The sequence below is a fragment of the Quercus suber genome, unplaced genomic scaffold, assembly GCF_002906115.3.
Source record: "Quercus suber isolate HL8 unplaced genomic scaffold, Cork oak 2.0 scaffold_818, whole genome shotgun sequence".
Lineage (NCBI taxonomy): Eukaryota > Viridiplantae > Streptophyta > Magnoliopsida > Fagales > Fagaceae > Quercus > Quercus suber.
The window spans coordinates 5,990-23,380 of NW_027070248.1; the positions used below are offsets into that span (position 1 = coordinate 5,990).

The following is a 17,391-nucleotide window of genomic DNA, read 5'->3' on the forward strand; positions in this document are numbered from 1 at the left end:
CATACTAGACAAAAAACAATGCCACAAATTCAATAAATTTCACAAATTTTTTGAATTAGCAAATTGTAATTAGTGCAACATCACCTTAACATGAAACCACCATTGATTTCAACTTAATAATTGTGAGAAAAAAAAAGGGGAAATTTATTCTCCCTCGACTTTTTTGCTCAAGGACAACCCAAGGACAACCGGTGCTCAGTACAATGAGAGCCACCTGTCCCTCTCCTATCCCTATAAATACCCCCCCCCCTTCTTGAAAATACACACTACAAGACACAAAATTCCTACAAAAATTCTCTAGGCTAGAATACTCTCTCTCTCTCTCTTTCTCTCTCTCTCTCTGAGATCTTACATTCAAAACTCTTAGCCCACATTTTGAGACTACCTTCAAGGGTTTCTTCCTTATAATTACCTTGTATATATGGGAAGGGAGAACTACATACACCCAAAAGAATAATTAAGCAATCAAAAAGTTCTGAACATTCAAGTTAACAAAAGGAATACATCTCCTTGAGGGTTGGAAAAAAGATGGCGTATGGAAATTGGCAAGGCAAACCCGCTGCCCACATACTAGACAAAAAACAATGCCACAAATTCAATAAATTTCACAAATTTTTTGAATTAGCAAATTGTAATTAGTGCAACATCACCTTAACATGAAACCACCATTGATTTCAACTTAATAATTGTGAAAAAAAAAAAAAAAAAAAAATTATTCTCCCTTGACATTTTTGCTCGAGGACAGCCCAAAATAGCGTTCAATGGTAATGGTGAATTGGAAAAAGGATATGCTGCATAAAGCAGATACAGCATATACCTTCTCCCTTGCTTTTGGCGCCTGACATAAATGTTGAAGGCTTCCATTTGAGGCTGAGTGTAGCCAAAGTGGTGATAGAGACTGATAAGCGACAAGTGGAGAGAAAATTATTAGAAAATACAGTGTTAGTGCCAAATTAATCATTACTTTCTTCTTAATTGGTGTCCTAACATCTATAGGGCCACGTATCACATAAAGAACTTCCCTCTGTGCTGTCTCCCCAACCCCTAAGGCTAGAGAACAAAGTAGTTAGTCCATGGCAAGGCTTAATCTACAATATCAGCTGCGTAAGCTTATCACACCTACTAGGATTGACGCTTGAAAATCAAAAGTGTGGACCTTTTTACGAAAGCATCTATGTGTTTTTTAAAATATATATATATATATATAACTTGTCAAAAAGAATAAAAGATGTGAAATGTAAGAGCTGGGATAGTTACTGTAATATAATTGATAGGCTTTGCATCAAAGTTTCAATTGAATCACTTCCAAATCTGCTTATACGGCTAGGGAATCTACGTGGGTCCTGGTTGAAATTCCTACTGTTGATTAACAAACAAATAGATGAGACAAAAAATGTCTGTTTCTATATATGTAAGAAAGAGCTCTGCAATTAATTAATTTGCAGTCTCAAATATCAGTAAGACCCGGAAAGAAAAAAATTGGGTATTTGCCAGAAGAAGATACGTGATGCTTTGTATCATAACCCTGTTTCAAATTTCATACGTAATATATCAATCCAAGACCCCACTCAGATTCTCCCTCTCAATCAACAGATATATCCATTTACGCTTCACTGAGCATACTAGATTTAATTCCTATTAAATGAGTCTAAAAAATCACATAAAACACCTTAATTCACTACTATCAAAACCTGATCAAGTCAAATTAACCTGGTTTTCTCTTAAAGTTACCAACAATGATGCTTTTTTCTTCATCTTATGCAAAGATGTAAATTAAAACCACAATCTTATATAACCAATCAATTAGCAATCATCTATCACTAACGAACTACAAACATTTCAAGGTACCAAGAACTGTGTTCTACCAAATAAGAAAAACAATACTCGACTCAAAACCCTTTTTTCCAACCAAGTAGTTTGGGATATAAATCAACTAATTCAAACAAGTGATACCATAACTCATAGTAGAATTCATTCTTGACAATTAAAAACATTGCAAAGAAAAGCCTTAGATAAGGTCACATCACTTGAGAATATCCAAGATCAAACTTTCCAAAGGATCAATAGAAGACACAATCTCAAGCACAACAGAAATCATAACTGATTCAGCATTCATGTTAAAATGCAATTGCTACATGCATAAACGTTGAAAATAGTGAGCTTACACCACTGAAAGATAGGTCCGGGAAGTTGGAATGAAAGTCACAACTGTCACAGATGACAACTAATGAGATATACAAGTTCCCAACACACGTTCACCAAAAGTCCTTGTAAGAATGCTTGGATTAAGATCCTCGAGAGTTTCTTAGATTACTCCACCATAGAGTTCTTAAAATCTAGTCCATCCATTCTGAAATTAGTAAATAAGACTTTACCACATTATCAACATAACATTGACTATCACTATTTTGATATCTATTTAAATTTATTGATAATGTGGCAAAATTCAATCCACTCATTTTAAATTGGATAGATACAATTTTAAGAACTCCACTAAAACCTCTGAAGGATCCTAATCCAATATTGTTTAAACCCAGAAAAATACACACTGCTATACAACAGCTGTCATTTTCACTGTATATGTATAACTGATCAACACATATTTGCACATTGTAGAGTTTCTTTTAAGAGATGCGTGTTAAGAGGCATGATGGTAGAGCATCCGGAGATCCTTACAATGAATGCATGTCCATGGTAACAAGGGTGGGTCCAAGCAGTAGGAATGGATGCGTCGAATCTGGCAAAGATGACAGCTGATAAGGAGATCCTCAGGTTCCCGACAGCGGCATTTGCTGCAAATCAGCGCAAGGGAGGACTGTATAACATAAAAGAGAAAGTTAGCCACATATGCTACCAAATCTGCACAAACTTCCAATGGTTCATGGTGACATTTAATGAATCACTACAGAGCTAAGTAGTTCAGTCAATTCTATGATAGGGCCATCTAAGTGTCACATGCCAACATTTCTTTAACAATCAGTATCTGGCACACTTCAAATGTATCCAGAATTTGAAAACAGATATTTTAACTTCAGACTCAGATTGATGTTCTACCAACATTGGAGGGACTACTACTGGACACTTAAGGTTATGGAATTTACTAAAAATACATATACAAAGGTCCTGCCATACATAAAAAAATAGGTTAACAAGTTCTTCCCACACCTTGTGTGTGTGTTTCAATTTATCATTTCTCTGATATCAATTCAGGTTTGCTATCATTTCCATATTTGTACTATATGGCTTAGATAAGCTCATCCAAATTAAAGATGAAGATCTTGAAAACATTCAAGAAAACCGTGTCCACAAAGAACCATTTTCAAACCAGTTGGAGAAATTGAGAATGAGTAGTAAAGGATAATTGAACTCTCCATGGCAAGGAAAATGACCAAACAGGAATAAGGTATATGCACAACTTGTCACAGTACAGACTTCTGAATATATTCCGCACTACCAAGTGAAGGCTGGCAGTCCTGAAAATGCAGTCTCTCTTTCACCAAAAATCCATGACCTATTGTTGGTCCCACAAAGGAGAATGCTAGGGAGGAAAGATCAACGTACAACCCTAATCTTCAGCATTTTCATATTAAGTGATTAATCTAAATGTTAGAACCTGTACACTCACACTCAACAGCCCCAGATTTTTACCATTGCAATTGAAAGTGGCCCTTAAGGTCTCTTAACAAAAAATGAAAGGGTAAATTACACCAACCTCCCTTGAGGTTTCACAAAATGACAATCTTCCCCCCCCCCCCCCCTTTCTTTTGAGGCTTGTATAAATGCAAGGATCCATGCCATCTCCCACATGAACATGTCTAAGTGGCCTCAAGTTTTTTTTTTTTTTTTGGGTGGGGTGGAGGGGTGGGGGAAGGGAGACAAGTCTGAAGGTAAAAACTAGCCACAATCAAGTTGATTCCAGAATTTAATATGATAATGATGCAAAAGCTAGAAATCACTTATAAACTCCACATTTCACCTAGGGTTTGTTCATAAATCAAGTTGGCAGCCATTGTACAAAGAGGGTAGAGAAAGAAATCTTCATTTAGGTAGAGAACATTTTACTTATGGTCGGTCTGGATTAAAAGGGAGGGACGAGGAGTAGAGTAGAGTTGTCCAAAAATTGCACTAATTTCTGGCCAACTCTATTCTCCTCCTTTCTACTCCCCCTCAATCCAAACAGGCTATTAAATAGAAAGCAATTGCTAGAAAAACAAACCCTCAACAGTTTTTTGTTTTTATCTGCACCATTACTACATAGAATAACGGAGATGGACAAGGGCTTTGAATTGAAACAAGTTAATCAATTTGGAACTTCAATTGACAAAATTAAAATTCCAGGACCTAATCTAAACAAGGTTTAAACCCTAGGCCTTTTTATGTACTTTCCTGATTTCTATTGATATGGAGGAGAGACCTTGAGTACACATGATGTGTACCCAAATCCCTCCTAGAAAATTTATAAGACATACACTCTAAAGAAAAGCAAGTCTATAAAGTCTACAGTGATTGTGATGCATGAACACTCAAACAATGATCTCAAGAACAAGGACTTCAACTAAAAAACTGAGACCTCCACTACATCAAATGTTTGATTTTTCCTCTCCCTCAGGGTGATGGTAGCTGAAATAATTGTGACTGCTATAAATTTGAAACCCAAATAACATTGATGCTAGCCCTTTGCTTGCAGGCCAAGGCCTTCACTCTGGTGAGCAGAGGCTGACGTGGTTTGAAATAGGTGTAACACTCAATCCTAACAATCTAAAAGAAACCTCGGGGGGGAGAGCAAAGAAAGATGTTAGCCATTCCACCAAATTAACCTCACATCTAATATATCCCAATTAAAAGAAAACCAAGAAGACATATTGACACAAGCACAATTACAACTTCAAACAATACTAGCATGAACTTGATTCAATCTTCTCCATAGCAAGCATAATATTTCCTATTTTAGCACTATTGTGATACAATTTTCCACACCTCAATTGAAAAATATTATGGATAGACAAAGCCTAACAAATATAAGACTCAAAGCTGAACAACTAAAAAAAATAACTAGAAAGATTCTCTTGGACCAAAAAGGCCTTGACAGCCACAGTGCCACAAGCATAACCTTATTATTCCAGAACAGTATGACTTCTCCAACCAAACAACAGCTACTGTAGTTTAGCAAAATTAAGGATCATGCACACAACACACACACACACGCACATATATAGACAGAGAGAGAGAGAGTCCCTACAATTACCTTATTCAACAAATAAGATTCAGAAAATGCTGCTAGACCAGAATCTCCACACGCCAAATCAATAGATTGTGTTTGAGAGATTTCACAAGTATTCGATTTGTCAGTAAGCACTTTACGATTCTTCGCTGAGACACTCGTATTAACAAGTGGGAGTTCCATCAATAAGGGCCCCACTTCTTCCCCACTGCATACAATAAAACCCTGAAAGCATAAGTCTAACACTAATAAATTTCATTACTGGTCAAAATATGAATTCAACTTTAGCAAAAGGGAGACAAGTTTCTTCCCAAAAAGAGAGAAGCTTTCATATAATTGAGTCATTGGAGTAAGAAAAATTGAGATTTAAAACATGGAAACAAGCTCCACTTCTACAAATACTAAACCCAAGATGTAATAAAAAGCAGGGGGTTTTACAATCCATGTGCTAAATCATATAAAGGTACACTGGCCTTTCTAAATATTGAAGCAACCGATGGTGGAGACAAAAAGTTTTTCTTGGGGGTCAAGGCTATATACAAATGTAAAGGTTTTCAAGTTTATAAATTGATAAATTACCTTCCTCGTAGCTTCATTTAAGTGAAGCCATATTAATGACAAATTTAAGATCATAATGTGAATACATAAACTTCCCATGTACCTAGGTTGCCAAGTTTTTTCGATCGCTATTCATTATCAATAAAATTTCTTACTTATCAGACAAAAAATATATATATAATTGTTGATTTTGAATGATAATTTGGGGGCTACTCTTAGTGCAGGCAAAGACAGAGAACTTGACAATAATTTATATTATATATATTTGGTTGAGTTCAAGTTACATTTAGTGTAACTTTTGGCAATATTACACCACTTAATTTTTTTTTTTCAGGTGAGTATTTTGACAAATCTACCATTAAATTACATCTTCTCCTTATACCCCCCTACTTGCAAACTTTCAAGCTGATCAAATATCAATAACTATCTTATCTATAAAATTATTAAATTTTTTATTTTTTATATTTTAAAATTATACACAAAATATGAATATATTGATCTAAAAGCAAATAACATCCGATTAATCAAAAATTTAGTATGCGTCTTAAGAAGAACAAGAACATGTAATCCACTGGTGCAATTTTTAAATTATTAATCAAATGAAAAGTTTTTTAGTGGTGTAACATTAACAAATAGTTGGATCAGGTGTAACTTGATCCTAACCCATATATATAAACCAACTTACCCTCCCTCCTCTGCCAAAATAATATCAAAGTGACACAGTTCCCTGTGTTTTAGTCTTTTCGATAATAAAAGTTTACTTTTCATTACTAAACTATTTCCTTGATGATTTTTTTGGTTTTTTCCAATCAAAAACTAACTACCAAAATTAGCGATTTGTCAAATTGGAAGATCTTTGGCACCACACATGCTGACTGTATAGATGCAATCTCACATGAGAGCATAAGGCTAAAAAAACACAACACTAGCGGCATCTTGATAATGATTCATATAAAATATGAGTTTCATATATGTACGAAGGCAACAATTATTAAGAATAAAAAACCATATCCCTTGTACAAAATATATAGTGCCTACTATCTGAAAGGACCCAAAAAAGTAACAAAAACTAAAATGTTTTGAGGCAATTGCCTCAAACATTCATGTTTGAATAATATTACGCAAAATAAATAAATAAATAAAACATATAAAAGAGGCATCCAACTCTTATGATGGCCCCCCTCTAATGTGAGATCCATCAAGAGCTCTATGCAGCATATCAAGACTTGAAGCAAAGGTGAGAACTGATTATTTCAAATTTGCAAAATGGTTCAAAGAATCTATATGAGTTCAATTTTCTTGTTATTAGTAAGTCATGCACCCAATAGGTCTTGAACCCACAACCTCATCACCCACCATACTATCAAGGGAGAAGGTGTCATTTGAGCTAGAGCTTATTAGCAAAAGTTATAAGCCACTTTAACAAAGTTGTTTAAAAATCCAAAGGTCCCATAGTTCACTACTTAAAAAATTGGATTGTTGTTTATATAGTAAAATTTTTAAGAGCATGAATCAACTGCTTACTACAATAAAGATCATAATAACTTTTTTTTTTAAGATCCTGCACTTAGTTTTGGTTGGCAGTTTCAAGTGATTATCCAATGAAGCAACTACATGGGAAAGCACATACCATTAGCAGTTTACATGAAATGAATAAGAATATTTTGAGCAAAAGAATGTGTCAATTTATACATATCCACTAAAAAAAAACATAATATATGGAGAATAACATTAAGGTAGACTAAAAAGTTACAAAAATAACAAGAAGTATAACACTTCCTATTGATAAGGAAAAGCCAGAAAGGAAAGAATTTAGTCATACCTTCGAAAAATATAAGGATTCTCTGGGACACGCTTTCCTTGCCTCATGCATTCTTCAACCCACCGATGGTTTACTATCATTATTTTAAACTTCTTAGCCAAATCATACTTCTTTCCTTCAAATTTCCAACACACCTAATCACCAAAGTAGAATATACTCCTCAATAAACAAAAGACAACAACCTATTGGGTAGTCCATTTCAACAAATTATAGAACTCCATTTCAACTCCTTTTCTTCTATAAAATCTTCCTCCAAATTGGTTTAAAAGAATTTCCTCCAACCCATAACACAACGATTCCAATAATTACAAGTGCATTTTAATCACATGACCCATTAAATCATCTAAACAAATCACGTAAACATTAAAAGGGTCAATTAATTAAAAATACACTTGAACAATCAAGGTTTTAAATGACCCATGAAATGGACTATCTCCAATTAGAGGATCTTAATTCAACACAATGGGTTAGAAGAATTTTCCTCCAAACCCACTTTGGAAGAAATTTTACCTTATTTTCCTATTTTGGAGATTCATTAACACAATATAAGCTAAAAATTAAAGACGACAACAACAACAACAACAAAAACAATAAAAAAAAAAAAAAAAAAAAAAAAAAAAAAAACCCACCAAGTGTGTAATTGATCTTGACATAGTACCCACATAACTAGCGCCGGCATTTGAAATCAGCTTGATGAGGTTAAACCGCTCCGAGCCATGGTACCCACTGACTGTAGCTACCACGGACTCCATGCCTTGAATTGGCCAAGCCATAGATAGCCTCTAATCCAAAAAGACCTTCAAAACAAAATTCATGTTTGAAATGAACAAAGTTATTGACGAGAACACGCATGGTTAAGCAACGAAAGAGCGAATCTGAGTAGAAAACAAAATGGAAAATGAGAAATCGAGTATGCTTACTAGGTAGTAATGTTAGCATTGGCAACAATTAGAAAATGAAAAATTAGGGCATCGAAAGGGTTCAGACCTTGATTTGAGATTGGCGAGATGAGTGCGGAAGCAGATCTTTTTTTGCCTTGACGTTCCACTGGGACTGCGTGATTAGAGTAAGACAGAGTAGCCTAAGAGGGTTTGCTTAATTGCTTTTGGCTCTGCCGGGAAAATATATGTTTTTGAATTTTGATGGCCACACCAATAATGTCAAAAGTGTTTGAAGCCAGAAATATTAATTGAGCAGTGTTTATTAGTTAATTATGTAATCTTTAGCCTAAAATATGGAAAGTTCACCTGCTAAGTTTTTTTATTGAAATTCATTTCAGTCATTCAATTGAATCATATAAGTTTTAAAGTTATTCAATTCAGACTTTTTGTCAAATTTTATTTTAAAAATTTACCGTTAAGTATGCAATTAACTAATAAAAAAATATATAATGAAAAAATTTCTTATATAAAAAAATATCTTACAAATATTTTTATTACTTTTATAGTTTTTTTTCAAGTGAAGATAATTTTTTTTAGGGGCAATTTTATAACAAAATTGAATATAAGGCCTGAATTAAATAAATTTAAAAGTTAGAGAAGTTAGAGGATCTAAATGAATTTCAGTCAAACTTAGAACTTGCAATTTGCATTTTAACCTATTTTTTAATATAAGAAAAAATTTTGGCTACAAACTTAGTTAACTTCTAAAAAAACTTAACATTGTTACCTAATTTAAAAATCTAACAATTGTTTTACATGTTATTTGCATTCTTAATACACTTGTCAAATTTCATGTCAATCAAATGTTATTTACTATTCAATCTATAAACTTATTTTTTATGCATAATTTTAAACTACTAAGATTTGAAATTTAAACGTTTAATTGTTGACATAACTATGATCTTTGATCTTTTATAAATTGTGTAAATATTGAGGATATAAGAAGAAAATGTAATCCAATAGTAGATTTGTCAAAATTTACATTCAATCAAAAGATATTAAGTGAACTTGTAATCTTAGATTACAACCAAGTTTGTAGTCAAATTTTGTTCTTAATAGAATATAACCTACTTTTTCTATTTTACATACTCACTTTTCAAAACATCCCACATCTCCTATAAAAATAATAAATAAAAATAACACCACATCACATTATCTATTTTAAACTACATTTCATTAAAATATTAAATTTGCTTTTTATTTTAATTATTTCTTTTTCTTCATACACAACAATTATCATATACTCTCTTCCTTCGTCCTCTTGATACAAATAAATAAAATAAAAAAACTAAATGCAAAATGAGTAGTATCAATGTAAATTTACATAGTTATTGTAGCAATCATATATTTTTACACAACTTTAAATGACCTGATATGAGTGATTTTTGGGTTTTGTTGGCTAAATATTGTACCTTTTCTATCATACAAGCATTGATGCAAGTGTCTACAACTCTACGTACATAGACTCATGTTTTTGGATTTTTTTTTTTTTTAAAAATAACACTTACACTATTTAGCAAAATAACATCAATTTTGTCATGCTAAATCGAGTATAATGAACTCGAGTTCCATGGAACTCAAGCTTCAAAGACTCGACTTCCAGGAAACCCATACAGAAACACGAAGAAGAAACCCAAACCAAAAAATACGAAGAAGAAACCCAAACAAAAACATGAAGAAACAACAAACCATGAAGAAGGAACAAACTGAAGAGATCAAACCCAAATAGAAACCACAAAGAAGCAAACTCAGATCTCCCAACCTAAACTGTTCGGCTCAGACCGAACTCAGGTAGCAATGGCGAAGGTTCCAAAGGCAGCAACGACAAAGCTCAAAGCGAAGGTTTGCCAAATTCCTTCATTTTCTTATCTGGTTCTTTGGGTTTGATGATCTTTCATTGTTTTTCTTGTCTGAATCTTTGGTTTGATGATGTTTTTCTCTCTGGGTTTGTTGGAAATCAAGTCTTAAAGACTCGAGTTCCATGGAAAACAAATTTATTACACTTGATTTAGCACAACAAAATCAATTCTCTCATACTCGAGATGTTAGTTTGCTAAATAGTTTTGAAAACGTGCTAACTAACGAAATTGTTTGAGATTTAATGTTATTGAAAAAAATCTCATGTTTTTAACTGAAATCTTTATATATATATATATATATATAAGAGTTTTTAACTGAAATCTTGAAGTATGTGAAAGGGTTATTTCCCATATTAATTAAATTAATAGCCAAAGAGTCTGGTATGGATCCAACAAAATCTGCAATATTTTCATGGTATATTGAGATGCCAATTCACTATTAGTTAAAATAAAATAAAATATTATACTTTGGACTCATCGCAATTAAAAAAAATTAAAGTGTTGTAAAAATATTATGGGATTTTGTTATACACTTAGACTTTCTCATTATATGTTAAAGTAACTGGCGCAAAAGGTCAGTCGGATGAGACAACTAGCCCCTTGGCCCAAAATGTTTAAGCTCTGGTCCCTGGGAAATTGCAGAAGAGTAAAACTGTGATAAGTGGTTTCTATACCCTAGCTAGGCAAACCGCAAATGCTTGAGCAACTGTCTTCAAAGGAATTGGAGATTTGGGCGATGACTACGTGGTCTTTATAGAATGCCAGAAATCGTTTCCACTATGAGAAGACTCAAACACATCCTAACATGATCCTTCGAGGGGCAACATTCTACTGGATGAATACCAGAGGCTAACTGCAGCCCTGCCTGGGATTGGGCACTAGAATTGGGCAACATTGTTTCTGTTTATCCCATACGTTTTCCTAAAGACCTTTTTTTCTTTTTTCTCCTTTGTCCCCTGAGTTTCTTCCTGCCACTGTGTTTGGCTTTTCTTCGGGTTGATCTCTCGGTGATGGTTCTTGTATTTTTCTTTTGCTTTCATTAATATAATTCTATCGCTTTTTTGTCCAAAAAAACTAGTGCAAAAGGTCGAATATTATACTTTCTCATTGTGAGTTAAAGTAACTAGTCCAAAATGTCAAATATTGTGGAATGCAAGGTAAAAATATTCTTCCATAAATTAGTCATATGGTTAGCAAATTGAATTTCACTAAAAGGTCACAATAACCTTGGCTAGGTTGACCCAATCCGTTTTCATTCGGCCCATGGACTAGGCTGGGCGTGCCTTCTTGTTGTTATTAAACAATTAACGGGATGAGTTGGAGGGCAAAACCTCTCTTTTTTTTTCTTTTTCTTTTTTATAAATAAGAGTATCCATACATTTTTGAATATCTAACTATTTCCTAAAGTATGTGCAGTTCTCCCATCCCACATACACACATACCATGTCTTATATACACTGGGTTATTACAGAGAAGAATCCCATGAGGGTGGCCCTAAGATGGGATGGGCAAGAGATTTCAAACCCAAGATCTTAGGAACTATTAAGTCAACTCTTTAGGGTCAGCAATACCTTTCTCTTCGATCTCTTTTATTCCATTAGCATTTATCCTTTTTATCATAATTGTCAAAATGTTATTCATATCTTGAATTGATTTTTGATTTTTCTGTATGATGTACCATATTATATCGTTTCGTGTATCGCAAGATATACAAACACTTAATAAAATTTATACTAAAATTATAGACATACATATATAAAGGGTATATTTATTATAAATTCGGAGTACATTCAACTAATAACAAATTTTTTCATCAAAAAAAAAAAACTAATAACAAATTTAATATCACTTATATAATAATTTATAACAAGCTAACTAAATAAATCAAATTATCATGTGTTTATCATATACATATTCAAATTAATTAAACTCAAAAACAATAATACATGACGAATAACCCAAAATAATGATTTATTTTCATTGTCTTACCTAATCAATTACATCTAAGTCAGTGTTATCAACATGTTCATTATTTTGCCAATTTATTTCTTCGTTGAAATTTTATTTATTATCATCAATATTTACCATCTCTTCTTGTTTTTTTAATATTTTATTTTAATATTTCTTCTTGGCATTCTAACTTCTTAGACTTATAACAATAATGACAAAAAAATAATTATATTGTCAATTGATACCTTTTTCATTATATAGAAAATAAATTTACAAATATGAAAGTAAATTGTAAGTATGTGGTCCCAAATTTTGTATGGAAAAAAAAAAAACTAATAGACATTTTATTTTATTGGGTTAAATTAAGTAAACTAATATTTTTGTGTTAAAAACAAGTCTAACGACCTGTTGGATTAAAATAAAAGCACAAATTTTAACCCAAAAAAAAAAAAAAAAACTCATTTTAAAGCACATGCATAAGCATCGTACAAATCTTATGATACAATACGATTTTACAATTCATACGATACACACCACTGTATCATACAATTCATGAACACTTATGATATGTTCTTACAATATGAAACTTTTTTGTATCCGATACGATATGTATCATACGTACGATAAAAATAAATTGAAACCTCAAATTTTAATTTCCTTTGGCTAACAATTTTGGGGTGGTTGTAGTAGCTAGTATATTTAAGGTGACAAATTGTGAATGTGAACTACTATCACTTTACCAATAATTGGGGAGGAGGATGTAAGAGAAAGTGGCAAACCAATTGACTCATAATATTAGTGTCCTTCCTCGTTTACTTCTACATCATCTAGTATGACATGATCATTTCTATGAGCCATTTTAAAATTTTTGCCACTAGTAAAAATGAAGTACAATAATGAGTTAGTAAATAAACAAAATAGAAATTATGAAAAGATCGAATTCAATAAATCAAAATTCAAGATAATGAGCTTCCCCTCCAATTTAATTAAGTTTAATTAGATCTTCAAATGTTTAATCCAATTTTCCAACTAAATGCTCCAAGCCTCCAACTTGAATAAGTTGATACTTGTATTTGTATAATTACAATTAATTAAAAATATGAGACTAGAGCATTAGCATTGGAAAATTCCAATGCTACTTTATTTTACAATTCTAAAAAGTCATTTTATCATTATACTATACCATTTTACAATACCTCCACATCCTAAACTTCTACTTCCCTCTTTTACTCATTAAAATAATATATCTACAAAATAAAATAATATATCTCAAAATTATATATTTTCTCTCCCATCTCTCTCCTCTCTCTACATAATTAAATATTATTATTTTTTTACAATACTTGCTACAGTGCAATTTTATGACAATATTGCAAAAAAAAAATTTGCAATATTGCTGTTTAGCACTCCCCAATGCAGATGGTTTTGAGGCTTAAAATTCCAAATTTCTCTTAGATTTGGCATTAGCATTCCCCAATGCTAATGCTTTTATATAACTATGAGAGAGAGATGAGAATTAATTAGTTTGAATTTGGGAGATTTTATGTGAGATTTTTTCTTGTTATTAGTAAGTCATGTATCCAATAGGTTTTTAACCCACAACCTCATCACACACCCACCATACTCTCATGGGAAAAATGTGTTATATGAGCTAGAGCTTATTAGCAAAAGTTATAAACCACTGTAACAAAGTTGTTTAAAAATCGAATGGTACCATAGTTCACTACTCAACAAATTGGATTGTTGTTTATAAATTAAAAATTTTAAGAGCATGAAGCAACTGCTTACTATGATAAAGTTCACAGTAGCTATTTTTGTAAGATCCTGCATTTATGGTATGTTTGGTACACTAAATGAGTATTATAATAGGAATTGTAATCTATATTACTAAGAATAAAATGTGTTGTAATGTAATAACTAAATATATTCATTAGTTTGGTTGTAAGTTATAATATTAGAATGAAACTTGACATTTATTTTAGGAAATTTCTTACTCATACAATTATATCTCCTTAAAAATTTTTATTTTTAAATTTAAGAGAGATATATGTTATTTTTTATGATTTTTTTATTTTTATAATTGTTAGATGTATATGGAAAGTTTGTTTATTTGGAAATATATTAAATTTTAAAATTATTACTCTTACTAAGGAATAGCTAATACAACCTTTTAAAAATAAATAGTTATTCCTCATTTTGAAGAATAGCTATTCATAAGGAATCATTATTCATTGTAATAAAAACATAACCAAATTAAAGAATAACTAAATCATAAGAATAACTATTACATTATAGTACCTATTACAATCTACCAAATATGCCCTTAGTTTTGGTTGGTAGTTTCAAGTGATTACCTGCTGAAGCAATTGCATGCGAAGGCACATACCATTAGCAGTTTACATGAAGTAAATAAGAATCTTTTGAGCAAAAGAATGTGTCAATTTATATATATTTAGTAAAAATAATACATAATATCTAGATAATAACACGTTAAGGTAGACTAAAACGTTACTAAAATAACAAGAAGTTTAATATTTCATATTGATAACAACTAGCTAGAAGGTGGGTTCCAGCTAACTCAACTTGTAAAATCTCTGGTGGTTAAATAAGAGATCTGGGGTTCAATTCCTACTTACACCAAAAAACGATTCCATAAATTAAATCTCTCTCTCAACAATAAAAAAATAAAAAAAAATAAAAAATAAAAAGAAGAAGAAGAAGAAGAAGAAGAAGAAGAAAGAAATATAAGGATTCCCTGGACACGCTTTCCTTGCTTTATGCATTATTCGGACTACCGATGGTTGACTATCATTGTTTTAAACTTCTTAGCAAAATCATACTTCTTTACTTTAAATTTCCAACACCCTTAATCACCCAAGTAGAATATACATCCTCAATTGCTCGTTACTTTCCTGACAGAAGCATCTTGTCCTTTCCCACTAACTAAATAATAATAATAAAAAGGAAGAGGCATTCTTGCTAATATACGGACCCAAATTTTTTTATACTTTTCAAATACAGTGATGTTGTATGGACAAGAATAAAAATAAACTATCTAAGACAAAAATATGATATAATTTGAACAAGTATGTGATTTTTTTTATAATTTTTTATAATTTGATAATTATGGTAATGAATTGACGGTTTGAATTTTGAAATTCTAGATGTCTCCATTAAAAATACGAAGAGATGTTAACCACTTGAACTAAAACTCTTGGCCTTAATTAAATTATGATAACTTTCACCTTTTGTATAGTATATCAAGTTACTATATTGCAATAATACTATAGTTTTGAATTCTATTATGTTCCCACCCAAAACGATCGAAATTTTTCATTCCAACTAATTAATTAACAGGTACAATTTATTTTATTTTGTTCTCAATTTTAACCAATTTCAGTCCATTCTACATGTTTCAGTCCATTCTACTAAATTCCACCTAATATGGCAATTTTAGTCGATATGTAAACAAATTATGATATTTTTTCCTAAATCCTTTTTTTTTTTATTACTTTACTCATATATGACATATTATTATTATTATTATTATTTTCCTTTAACAATGTTCTTTTCTTGTTTACTTTACTCACACGTGACATAGTTTTCTTTTTTTTCCCATTAATATATATATATATATATATTTGTTTTATTTATTTCTCAAAAAAAAAAATTACTCATATATGACATATTATATACTTATATTATATAACGATGATATTATTTAAATTTGAATTAATAATATAATATGGTATAATATTATGTGATGCTAATTTAGGTATATAAATTTTATAATAAACCATATATAATTTAGCGGTAATTTTGAAATGGTAAACTAAAATAAGTAGGTGCCAAAATATTCTGTTTCAATGAATAAACAAAAATATTTGCAAAACGGAATACTAAAATAGACCTATACAAAAGTGTACCGATCGAAATAGAGAAAAGAAATGGAAAGTATTTAAAACTTTGGATAATATGCAATAATTCATCAAGACACACATGGCATTTCCTAGGAATCCCACCATTAGCGAAGGGACAAATGCCTAAATAACTAGACTGCATTAGAGCATTAGCATTGGGGGGTATAAAACCCCCCAAGTTGCTATTTTACAACTCAAACCATCAAAAGCATGCCACAACAGGGTTGCTAGATGCAAAAATTTATACCCATCTTGCTACAGCAAGGTTGCATATATGCAACCTTACTATTTGTAGGTTGTAAATAAATAAATAATTTTTTAATCTTGTGGTTGTGTGTGAAGAGAAAAAGAGAGTGGGGGGAAAGAGAGAGAGAAGAATACTTTTTATTATTTTATTAGGTAGTTTATATTATTTTATTGGGTTGTATGTAAAAATAAAAATTAGGATGCAAGGTGAGTTGTAAAATGAGTTTGTAAAATAGATAAAGTGGTGTTTGAGGATGTAATTTTTTTTTTCTTTCCCGGATGCTATTGCTCTTAGGTTTACGAAAAGTAAATATATGAAGTCAAGAAATTTCGTGAAACTTGCAACCTTTTCTCTTTTCTTTTTTTCTGATGGGAACTTGCAACCTTTTCAAATAACCTGTCCCCACCATTAGATTTAATCAATGTTAGAAGGAAAATGTTAGGACAACAACTGTTGCCACAATTTTTACAACAACTTGCTCATGTGGAAAAAATTGTGAGCATAGAAATAAAAGCGTTAGGTCTATGTAAATCCACAACTCCACCATTCATAACTTGCTATGTGAGCAAGTTGTGGTAAGAGTTGTAGTTCAATAGTTCTAGCATTACCAATACTAGATTAATTGAAAGACAAAAGAGTCTTCCTAATGACACGTTATTCAAATTCATGGTTGTAAAAAATTGACAAAATTAAAATTCATGCATCTTTAATAGTGAATCAGAAATTCAAAATCCATAACATAATTTGAATGAATCAAACACTCAACAATAAAGACTAAATTACATATTATACTCTTAAATTTTGGGTTGATTTTGATTTTACTCCTTAAAATTTTAAAATTTTAATCCACTATTTTAACTTTACCTTAACCAC

General features: G+C 31.3%; 1 protein-coding gene across 1 annotated transcript; it reads right to left on the minus strand.

Moving 5' to 3' along the window:
- Nucleotides 1-5,245: 5,245 nt before the first annotated feature.
- Nucleotides 5,246-8,787, minus strand: LOC112017858 (uncharacterized; the record flags this gene model as incomplete). Its single annotated transcript, XM_065767531.1, is given in 4 exon segments — nucleotides 5,246-5,429; nucleotides 7,602-7,735; nucleotides 8,231-8,398; nucleotides 8,589-8,787. Coding segments are annotated over 3 exon segments (462 nt in total), but the record flags the coding sequence as incomplete, so codon positions are not given.
- Nucleotides 8,788-17,391: the final 8,604 nt, after the last annotated feature.